This window comes from Aedes albopictus, chromosome 2, assembly GCF_035046485.1.
Source record: "Aedes albopictus strain Foshan chromosome 2, AalbF5, whole genome shotgun sequence".
NCBI classification, from domain to species: Eukaryota; Metazoa; Arthropoda; class Insecta; order Diptera; family Culicidae; genus Aedes; species Aedes albopictus.
Genome location: NC_085137.1, coordinates 344,264,397 through 344,276,417, shown reverse-complemented (window position 1 = coordinate 344,276,417; position 12,021 = coordinate 344,264,397). Strand labels below are relative to the sequence as shown.

Sequence of the window (12,021 nt, the reverse complement as noted above, 5' to 3'; positions counted from 1 at the left end):
TAAGTTATACTCCTAAATTGTTAATCGATTTGATTAATCCTAAGCGACACACTAATGAACAAGTACCATTAACACATGATAAACATAATGATGAACTAACCGCTGGATCTAATAATGAGATTGAACCAACTAAAGATCCTTTGGATAGTCTGATGGCGGGTGATGCTTTATGGTACAAGAATAGCAATCCTCACCATCAGGCTAAATGGTTAAAGGCGTATTTTGTAAAACGGTTTTGTAAAAATATTTTACAGATTACGATTGGAAACGGTGTAATCACCACGGCGCACCGAAGTCAAGTTAAGCTCATAGACGATGCGGACGGCCGTGCGCGAAGAAGGATGGTGGTGCATGTCGATCGCACTGTCGATAACCCTGGTCCATCACTGCTATCATCACCGTTACCATCAAGAACAACGCCACGAGAAACGAGTCACGAGGAAGAGCCGAGCGAGGAGCCTTTCCGGGGTTTCCCGGAGTGCGAATTGCGCGGTATCGAATCTCAAGTTAAGCCGAACCGAAAGCGGAAGTCTGATGCCAGCCTGGCGCTCGATGGCCTGCCGAGGCGGTCGAAGAGAAGAAGAAGAACTAATCATAAAAGTGAATTCGAATATTTTTAATGTTAGATGATCAAATGAATTGTTTGTTGAGATTTTTGATAAAATCGATCTTTGTTAAATAATAGATAAACTATTAACTCGAAAAAAGGAAGGACTAATATGTACTTCAAATGTGTTAAAAGCGAATAAGTGTGTTCGCCATAAAAAGTATTATAGCAAACGGTCTGCTACCTAGACCTCTTAAATAAACATGAGCCGGCGGCTGTCGGTCTCTTTCAACTCGAACTGCCTTGTGCTACAGACGTCTTACCAAACAGCTCCGAAAGTCTACAGCGTGGTAATTCAATAATCTCTAATCAGTTCTCCGGTAACCTCGAGTCCACCTCAGATTAATACCTATTCGCGGATATAAAAGAAATACGAAAATTTCGATGCTAAGAGAAAGGCGGTTTTGAGTAAGGGTTTAAGTGCATAGTGAGGAATGGGTCTGTATAGCCGATTCGGTAAGCGAAGTATAAGAACAAGACTAAGAAGACAAGACATAGTGAGAGAAAGTAAGAATGCAAACGGCCGCATGACTCCCGTTAAACAGTTAATTATTCAACCCTCTGTTGAAAAAAAAAGACAATTAAGAGATTTTACTGGTCAAAGGGTAACAACAGAAGAGTAAACTCAAACGGTCCCCACCTTATCAAAACCATGCCAAAAAGGCGTACAACGGAAACCATCTCCAAGGTGTTTGCTTGCAAACTTCCTCATTCTTTCAAAAAATAGTATCTATTAGACCAGCGCAACACACCCCACCTGGGAAAAAATCTCGTGATTGGCGGCATCCAAAAGTACGGATTCAAAGGTTAAAGCATCACCTAGAGGACTTGAACGGCAAGGCAAACATTGGTTTGGAAATCATAGAACAGAAGAAAAGGACTAGGTGCATCACCCAAGCAGCAGCTGCAACATCATCCAGAATGTGGCTTTCTATGCTTTGGTCTAAATGAGTTGCACTAGAACCACACGAAACTTCCATCTAGTCAGTTGCGGCTTTATTTCACAAATTACCACGTGTTTGACATCGATTCGTGGAGGCGGAACTTACATATTGCTCGCAAGTGATAATACAGTCAGCTTACATTAAATGTGTTATGTAACATGCATGAAGGAGATTAGGTTCCAAATGCGTTTCAGAAAACTTGAGCGTATTTTAATTTTGACAGTTCTCTAACTTGTGACCAAGAAGGTGCAATAAAGTAACAAGTAAATTAAGTAGCCTTTATGGTGCGTTTAACATCGATTCTCTCACAGAGCTCTTGGTGTAGTATGTAAGGTGAGTAGATAATACTCCTGGCTAGACTCCTGGTGTCCATGGTTCGAGTCAGGACAACATATTTTTCCATTTTTTTATCATTCCTCCTCGTTTATTTTGCATAAGAATTCAGAATCAGCGCTGTTTGGGTTTCAAAGAAGAAGGAATTGTGTTCTGTCGTCCGTAATACGGATCGTAAATAAATTGCACTAAGGTTACTGTTATTGGCTTAGCAACAAGTCGTGTTGCTTGGGCAGTACAACAGAGGACGGGTGTGGACCAACTACAACGGTAATGGAAGTTAAGAAAACAACATTCCATTCCAGGTCAAAAACAACAATGCAGTTGCTTACCCTTTTATTTACCTTGCATGATATCATTTTAGCAGCAGTAATCAAGATGGATGCAAAAATATTAACCAGTTGTCCATACCGGTTAATATTGAGGATCTGGAAAACTCAACAGTTATCGGAGGACTGGGCGAAAGAGATTATTTATCCCATTCACAAAAATAAAGACGACCATGCATGCCGCCTACAAATTCTTCTACCGCGTCACTAAGAATGAACAAGTTTGTGAAAAGTAATCAGATTCACAAGTCTGTTGATATACGATTGACAACGTACCTAATCTCTAAAGAACCTACAAAACTCATGAGAAGCCCGCAAGACTGTTCAAAGCAGCTTTTGAACATTACCCAGACTCCTGATACCCCTAATTCCTTGACTCCGAGTGACGCACTGCACCGAATGTTTTTTTTTTCTCAAACCTATCTGAAGCAAAGCTCTGGGTGATTGACGGTGGTGCACCAAGTGTTGACCTCTCTGGCCGTATTGCTTTCTGGCCGTATTGCAAAGGAACTTTATTAAATGCATATTAAACTAACTGAGACGAATATAAAGATGAATATGAGACGCCTTCACTTTGATGTCCCTGTTAGGGTAGGTTCTACATATATCATCTAGTTGATCATTATCCGAAATGACCTGAAAATAGGCCATCAATATATGACTGATGAGATTTCATGAGGCTCTATTACGCCAGAGCACAATATATGTTGATTTAACCAGGGACAATATTTACAAGTAAAAAGAGCACATGTAATACAAAAAATAAACTTGTAACAAAGTTTTAGTATTCTAACTGCAAATATGCCATCTTTTGGCTGTTGACTGTTCTTGGACCAGTAAAGCTCATGGTAGCAAAAACCGGAAGGATAAAGTAGTCAGGGCATGCTGCAAGTACGCTGTAAAAGTAAAACAACCCTACAAAGTTAGTGTGGGGCTGTCCATAAACCACGTGGTCATTTTTTTGGGACTTCTTAACCAACCCCTCCACCCCCCCCCCCCCCCCCCCCGCGTGGTCATTTGTCCATACAAAATTTTTTATTCGTCCATACAAAATGCTCATAGGCCGAACCCCCCCCTCATGACCACGTGGTTTATGGACAGCCCCTGTTCGCTGCTGAAGCGTGAAGCGCAGCAAGCAAGAAGAGTGGCCCAGATGGAACGTGATCTGGCGAGCGGTGGGCATGGCATAGGGGTTGAAAGTTACAGCCGCAAACCGTGTATACATATTATGGTGTAATATTAAGAGGTAGGTATACGTGGTACAAATTTCCCAAGAACGTGCCTCTGGAGCCGATCTACTGAAGAGGTATGGGTGCACGTTCCGGTGAAGTTTATAAAAAAATCATGAAATTTAAATCTCATGATGATGAAACACCTCTGTTGAAATTATTCAACCGATTTCCACAGAAGTTTGCCAGCCCCTGTTCGAAAAACAACCACTGCCAATGAGCGGCAAATACTTTTCGGTTGCTGATGGTGGCCCCAGGCATTTTGTGTTGCTGCGTTTCCGTTCTGCAGCCGTCACAAATTGCCACGTCCGCTCTCTAGCAAATTGAACAATTCCTGACCGAGCGAGAGTATAGTGAGTGGCTGCCGGCCCCGTGTTCTTCCTAACAGTTTTTCAGTGTTCTGTGTTGACGACAACCGGTGCGGTGGTGGGGTGGATCATCACTTGAAGCATCAACACTGCAACGCCGCTGCCGTCGAGGATGATGACGGCGTCGGCGTTCAACAAAGACGACAACGACAAATAGAAGACTTGACATCTTTGTGAAATGTCCTCAGGTGCTGCTGGAATGGGGGAGCACCACACCAGATCAAAAGAACTCGCTTAGGGATGGTGCTGAATTGTGGTACTTGTGCTTATTCCGTCTGCACGATGGGCTCCCCTATTACCATGTTGCTCCGGTTGCTCCGCTCATCTTGCGGAAAGGATGCCTCGTGGCCACAACAGGATGTGCAGATTCTTTGCCGAAGTCAATTAGAAAATCTGGGGGACCGTTTCGTGCAGTCGAGAACTGTTTATTTCCTTCAATTTTAGAATTTCGTTACGGCAGTGCGTCTCCGTTTTGTAGCTGGAAAAACATGAAGCGATTTGAATGTGACAGTTTGTGGACTTGTGAAAAATACAAGGAAGCTAAAAGGAAATCGTTTCGCTCGGGGCGGTCTCTTGTCGGACGTGTTCGGAATGGTTTGCGTGCAGACGACAATTGAAATGTCCGAAATGTTGTAAGAATGCTGCTTTCCAGGAGAGACGTTTGTTGGAATTCGTTGTTATAGAGTTGAAGAAGTCGTTGAGAATGCTTTGGAAAACCAAACCACTGACTGTACGTTGAAGAAATTTTTAAGACGCAAACACGTTAAAATTGTAGTAAACAAAATTTCTTCTGAATATTTTTCTTCTTGGCTTATCGTTTCAACCGGAACAAAGCCTGTTTCTCAGTTTAGTGTTCTGTGAGTTCTTTCGCAGTTGCTTGTTTTGCCAATTGATCATTTTTTATTCGAAATGATGAAGTCCTTAGACTGTGTCACACAACGTATGTAAACCTTGTTGCATGTGCGTCAGTTGAAAAAAAAAAAAAACTACGCATTCGTTACTAGTTACGTTTGTGAATCTGGAGGCCTAAGCAACTGTAATTTTATGTATAACGTTGAAAATCCTTGTTTTCCATCGGAACCATCACACTAATCAACATAAAGTTATGAATCTCGTAAAGGTTTTACATGTGCCATGTACCTGTACTACATTCAGGACTTTGGTTACGTTCGAAGATCTTGAGTTTCAAGGAAATGTTTGCGGTATAAATGGCGTTAAAATCTACATACATATACATATTGAAGTTTAAAGCATTATTGGCTGTAACGGCACTTCATTGAATTTAAGCTCTATGAAAATTTTCACCACAGCGATGTTTGATATCTCCGGTTACTCTTGTCACTCCGGCTTGCTGATTCAATTCGAGTCAATGTCATCGTCATATAATCTGATCCTTCTTCACCCGCAAAGCTACCGTCAACGGATGGCATCCCCATCGGAAAAAAAATATGTGGAAACAATTCCATTTCACCTACCTTCTCATGCTGCCGGTTCAGGCTCCGCCGGATGTCCTCTGCACTTTGGACGGCCTCCTCGCGCAGTTCCCGCACCAGCACCTCGGTTTTTTCCTGTCGCGAACGGAGCGACTCCAGCTCGAGCCGCATGGTGGAACAGTCCGTCCGCAGCGTATTGATATCTTCCATCAGTTGGTTGCGCAGCTGGGCGTCCTTGGACACGTTGCTCGACGATTCCTGCAGCTCGGCCAATTCGGAGCGGATTTCCGCTATGGACTGCGACAGCCACTGCACCGTGAGGCGTTCCTTGTTCGGAGAATTGCTGTCCCGGAGCATTTTGATGTCGTCCCTGGTGGGAGGGCGAGAGACAGAGAAAAGGTGAAACAAGATACAGAATGGATGAAAATAAATAATCAAACAGGAGTTCATTATTTTCCAACGAATGGAGTTTGTTTTTTTCCTCGCTGTCTGCCATTTTTCTCATGAATAGAAAATCGGCTGCGGCGTCATAATAAATTCCGTTTTTATTCGGGCTTCTCCGAGGTCGCTTATTTTTATTAAAACTTATGTACTGGTAAGCTGAAAATAATGAGAAGCAATCCGACACACGGCATACCACCATGGACGTACGCAGATTTATGGGATTTTTTTTTATCTTTATAGTCATTCGGCGTTCAGGTTCCATATAGTCGATGCAGGGGTTTTTTTTTATTATCGTACAAATTGGGCCGAAGAGTCTCAGACTTTCATGAAACTTTTTCCACAGGCAGGACTCATGGGTATATGAACAAAAAAAAAATTATAAAAATTCAGGTTCGCCTTTTTTTCCGGAAAACTCAGGTGGATTTTTTTTTGTTTTCCCTTGACACTACTTACTTTAAAAAATCATAACTCAAGAACGAAGCGTCGTAGGAACAAAGTTTTTTTTTTGAAAATGAAAGCAAATTTCCTCAGGAATCAAAAAAAAGTATGAACTGGAAAAAGTTTTCCACAAAATTTACCATAGTTAAGAAAATTCGTAAAGAAAAGCCAGAAAAACTATGCCGAACTCATGGAATTTTTAAATTCTTTTTTTCTTATTGGAAAAAATACATTTCTTCATATACTTTTGGAAATTTTGCTAAAATTTAAGGAGATTGTCCCCAAATCTCACCAATATCTTGAATTTCATCAATCTGACGCAAAACCTGTATTCAGATGATCGAATAGTATTATATTCAGCTTTTAATTTATAGAAAAAGATTTAAAATTGGTTACACAAAACGCAAGATATTTGAATTTTATTAAATTCCATATTTCAAAAAGTTGTAAAAATCGATATTGAGCTAAAACTCAAAAACTGTTCTACTTTTAATTTTTTGAAGTACGGTTTCGAAATCAGCGCTAAATTATGCTTCAAAAATGTTGGTCGTTGATAGAAGTTCAAGACTTTCGATTTATTTTGTAAACTAGTGTAACTGTAGAAGTCCTTATAAAACACTAAGCAAAATATCAGGCATCGTCCCAATTGGCATGTTTTGCGTAGAACCCTACAAACCAAAATAATTTCATCTGACCGGTGGTCCTTACTGAAGACTTCAGCACCTTAAAAAAGGCAGGTGCCCCGCATGAATACGTCATTGCTTGCCACCATCGCCTTTTTGCCCACACGACAATCCTTTCAACGCCAACTCGTTAGTACCGCTCACTCACAGTGCACAGTAACGAACTGTAACGAATGACAGTCAGCCCGGAGTAGAGGTGTGCGCCGCCGCGCCACGCCGGCGCCGCCGCCGATTTTCGGTTGAGCAAATTAGACTCAGTTCCACCGGTAGTTGTTCTAAATTCTAAACTTCGTATGTCGCGTCAACGATGTTTTGAAAAGAAAAGAGTTTGTCCTTTGAATTGAATCGAGTTCACAAAGATACCAGGGGTTCCTGAAGATAACTTATGGCTGAAGAAAGAATGTAGGGATTCCGAAGATTGAAGAAAATGATAGTGATTCTGAAAAAATGTTTTTGTCGTGTTCATCTCCATAAGAGATGAAATTTCTCCAGCAACTCTTTTGATGATTCTTCTAGCAGTTTCGCCAAGAATTCCACTAAAAGTTCCTCCGGGAACCCTAGAAGGTCCTTCGGGAAATCTGAGGATTTCCTCCGAGACATCCTCTAGGAGTTTCTCCGGGCATTGCTACAGAAGTTTCACTGTGACTCCTCCAGAAATTCTTCTAAGACTTACTCCGAGTATTCTTTTAAGAGATCCTTCAAGAATTCCTCTAGAAGTGTTTCCTGGACATTCCTTTAGGAGATCATCAGGCAATTCCTCTAGGAGCACTTCCGGGAATTCCTCCACGAGTTATTCAACGAGTTCATTCGAGAATTCCTTAACGAATTTCTACAGGAATTCCTTTGAGAATTGCAGTTTCTCTTGTAATTCCTCTAGGAGTTCTTCCGAGAATTTTTCTGGGAGTTCTTCCGGCAAGTTCTGTAGCAGTTCCTCCTGGAATTCTTCCAGGAGATTCTTCAAGGTTTTTTCCGGAAATTATTCCAGAAGTTTCTCCGAACATTCCTCTATAAGTTCCTCTTTGAATTTCTCTTGGATTTCCTCCAGGAATTCTTCTAGGAATTCCTCCGGGAATTTCTCTACAAATTCCTTCGGGGATTCCTTACCGATTTTTTTCCGGAAATCACACTAAGAGTTTCACCGTAACTTTCTCTAAAGTTCTTCTGGGAATTCGTCTAGGAATACTTCCGGGAATTTGAATATCTTCGGGATCACCTTTACGAGTTTCACCGGGAAGAAGTTTCCCAGGCAATTTCATAACGAGTTGCTCTATAAGTTTTTTCTAGAAGTTTCACTGGGTATGCCAAGAGTTTCCTTCGAAAATTCCTTAAAGATTTCCCCCGGAAGTTCCTCTAGAAGATCTTCCGGAAATTCCTCTAAAGTTCCGGGAATACATCCAGACGTTTCCCCAAAAGTTCTTCTAGGAGTTCTCCCAGGAATTGCTCTAGAAGTATCTAAGTTCATTCGGGAATTCCTCTACGAGTTCTTCCGGGAATTTCTTCACGAATTTCTTGGGAATTCTTCTAGAATTTGTCTAGAACTTCTCTCAGGAATTTATGTGGGAGTTCATCCGGCAATGTCTTTAGGAGTACCTCCGGGAATTGTTCTCAAGAAATTTCTCCGGGAAATCCTTTAAGAGTTCATCCGAAAACTCATCTAGGAATACCTTTGGTAACTTCTCTACGAGTTCCTCCTTGAATTCCTTTCCGAATTTCTTCAGCAATTTCTCTTGGAGTTCCTTCGGAATTTCTTTCAATGGTTTTCCGGCAATTACTTTACTAGTTGCTCTAAAAGTATTTCTGAGAGTTGCACAACGAATTCCCGGAATTTACACCGAGAATTCTTTTATGAGTTCCTCCGGTAATTCCCCTTAAATTGCCTTTGGAAATTGCTCTAGGAGTTCTCCCGTGAATTCCACTGAGATCTCCTCGGGCAATTCCTCTTATAGTTCTTCCGGCAATTTCTTTAAAAGTTCTTCTAAGATTTGTTTCCGGAATTCTTCCAGGAGTTTCCTAAACGTTCCTCTAAGAGTTCATTAGGGAATTCTTTTAGATGTTCTTTTGGAAATTATCCGGGAATCCCTCTAGTAGGTACAATGTCTCTACAAGTTCCTCCGGAAATTCCTTTAAGAGTTTATTTGGAAATTCCTCTAGAAGTTCCACCGGGAATTCCTCTAGAATTTCTTCCGGGAATTCCTGTATGAGGTCATTCTGAATATTTTTTTGGACAGCTGATTGATAATTAACCATAAAAATTATTTCATTGGGTCTCCAGTTAGCCTAGTGGTTAAGGCTATGGATCACTAATCCGCAGACGGTGGGTTCGATTCCCGTTCCGGTCGAGAAAATTTTCTCGACTCCCTGGTTATAATGTATCATTGTACTTGCCACACGATGTACAAATACATGTAATGGCAGGCAAAGAAAGCCCTTCAATTAATAACTGTGCAAGTGCTCAAAGAAAACTAAATTGAAGAGAGTCAGGCCAAGTTCCAATGCGAACGTCGAGCCATGAAGAAGAAGAAGAAGAACAATAATTTCAATAAATTTTCAAAACGTGACTATAAAAATGTCATAGCATCTTCAATATGATGAGTTACTAAAAAATAAAACACTGATATTAATTAACGAAATTAACAAAAAAATAAAAATTATGGCCAACGCCGTTCACGCCGCCGCCGCCGCCGCCGAAAATTCATTCGGCGTCACGCCGATCACGCCGCCGCCGCCGGCCAAAAAAGTGCAAAACGCCGCCGCCGACAGATTTTAAATCGGCGCACACCTCTAGCCCGGAGTCCAGCACCATACTTCCGAACAGCCATGCACCACCAACGGACTACACGGACGAGAACCCTAGCCTCAGAGAGCTCACAGTGCGCGACTTCCGAAACGAAAAACCAAAAGACACGAAAACCTCTCCCTTCGGGCGGTGCGGCGGGCGGGGCTGGCAAGCAGGCTGATCCAATATTGAAACATTAAAACACAATTTTGCTCCCCACACAATGACATGCCATAAAGAAGTTGCAGCACCAAGTTCGGGCAAGTATCTGTTAGGGGTAGGTTCCTACTGCTTTAAGGGGATGGAAAAACAGTGAAAAAAAAAACTCCGTTCCAGTAAGCATGCCCTCTGCCGGTTGAAAAGGAGACAAAATTGGGGGCAATAGCAGCACTGCCGTTGAGCGATAATTTAAAGGTACGGTCGATGGGGAACAACTTATTCGAAATTGTACTTGTGTCGGTTGGTCGGCTGGGAAATGACTGCGGCAGAGACTAAACTAACGGCACGACGATGACAACGACGACGACGGCGACGACGACGATGACGACGAAGGGTTGCTGCTCATTTATATTTTTATTCTTCAGCTGCGGCACCTTTCCGAAGAATTCGGAAAAAGGTCAAACGTGTTCCGAGTAATCTGTTCTATAAAAAGCAAAAAGGTTCGATTCTATAAATTTTTGGGGATGTGAGTGGGGGAGAAGGGCTTACGTTCAATTTATGTGGCAGGTGATTGAACATGGTTGTGTAGGAAATTATCAAGAACGATTCTAATTCTAACATCTAGGAATTCAGCTTGAAAAGCTGACTTTCATCTCCCGTTTGTACCATTCAAATTGCTTGTGGTAAACTTTACCTCTACTTTCAATGAATGAACAAACTCAACTGATGTATGAAAAAGTGCCTACGATATTCAAAACCTGATATCGGTTTCGATTTTATCAAACATAATTGAAGCAACATTGTCAGACGTTCATTTTTCCATGTAAAAAATTTGAAGTAAAGTTTTCATCTAATTCCCATCTATGTAAGCACCGACCAATAATAATCGATTTTATTCTTGAACGTCGCCTAACGCCTCATGGCCAATATGGTATCAATTACTAATTTATAAATTAGCTTCCAAATCATGTAAACATATTGTAAAAGAACTAAAATTTCCTTGAAAAATAAGATTGAATAATTGTCCGAATTCCGTGCCCGTAAATTCACGTCAATTTCGGGCACAACCTGAATTCAATTTCCGGCACACCTACCACGCGGCACTATGGTACATAAGATGGTCAAAATATATGATTTGACCGTAGGTGTTTGAACGAAAAGTCGGTCAAATTTTTCGCAATCCAAATTAAACCATGTTTTCAAAGTACTATTTTCTATATCATAATCGAAAGAGCTCATTTTTCTGAGACTAACGTGATTTCATTGCGATCCAAATTCTTTGTTTTCATGGTTAAATAAACAAAACAAATTTAATTTCTGTGGATAGAATGACAGTTCGCCCCGAACAAAAAAAAACCCATACAAACTTTAAATGCATTTTAAAAATAGTTCCCGGCCACCAAAAAATATGAAATTTTGGATATCGACTAATTTTTAGACGAAGAATCCGATTATAGAACAATCTGAATACCCCTAAAGAACCCAATTGAGGTATGAATTATGAAAAGAAATCCACGTGTTTCGATGGGAATCGAACCCACGATTCCAATTCATCAGACGGACGCTTCTTTCCTCCAAGCTACGATGTCATTTGATCATCTCAAACCCCAAGAAGGTACAGAACTGAACTCGATTCCACTAATGTATATATATGGATTGCTTCTTTTCAAACTACCAATCCCCTCCGGATGGAATTGAATGTGCAATGTGCATGAACGTCAGACCGTAGTACCCTACAAATGTCAATTTCTCGATTTTCGTTAAGGCTAACCAAGCCATGTAGAAATTACAACGTTTGATTGAACACATTGCATGCAACAGAGACATGTAGATGTTCATCTAATTCCATCCGAAAGAGGAACGGAAGAAAGGGGACGAAGATAGTGAAGTGTCTCCGTAGCTTGGAGGAAAGAAGCGCCCGTCTAGCAAATTGGGAGTCGTGGGTTCGATTCCCTCCGGAACACGTGGGTTTCTTTTCATAATTCAAATCATATTGTTTTCATCGTGTTTCTGTTGTGTGTAATAAAATGTCAGAGCAATAAAACGTTGCAAAATCACTGGTGGAGCCAGCATTTTCTTTTGTCTTACTTACTCTCCTAAATATACACGAGAAAGAGCAAGATAGAAGAAGGGGCAGCTTGCCTCCTCTTTCATCCCGCTTTTTCGCATGTATGTTTAGAAGAGTGAGTAAGAAAAAACAAAAAGCTTGCTCCGCCAATGTGCAAAATATTTCAATTAATATTTTTGCCCACCAGATCATTATACGCTATCACAGTGT

General features: G+C 41.1%; 1 protein-coding gene across 1 annotated transcript in view; it reads right to left on the bottom strand.

Moving 5' to 3' along the window:
• Window positions 1-12,021, bottom strand: part of LOC115263162 (protein scabrous) — a 173,757-nt gene that overhangs the window by 126,069 nt on the left and 35,667 nt on the right. The window contains exon 2 of the mRNA XM_029866088.2: window positions 5,286-5,613. Within this exon, the coding sequence (XP_029721948.2) occupies window positions 5,286-5,613 (328 nt within the window). The remainder of the gene's footprint in view (window positions 1-5,285; window positions 5,614-12,021) is intronic.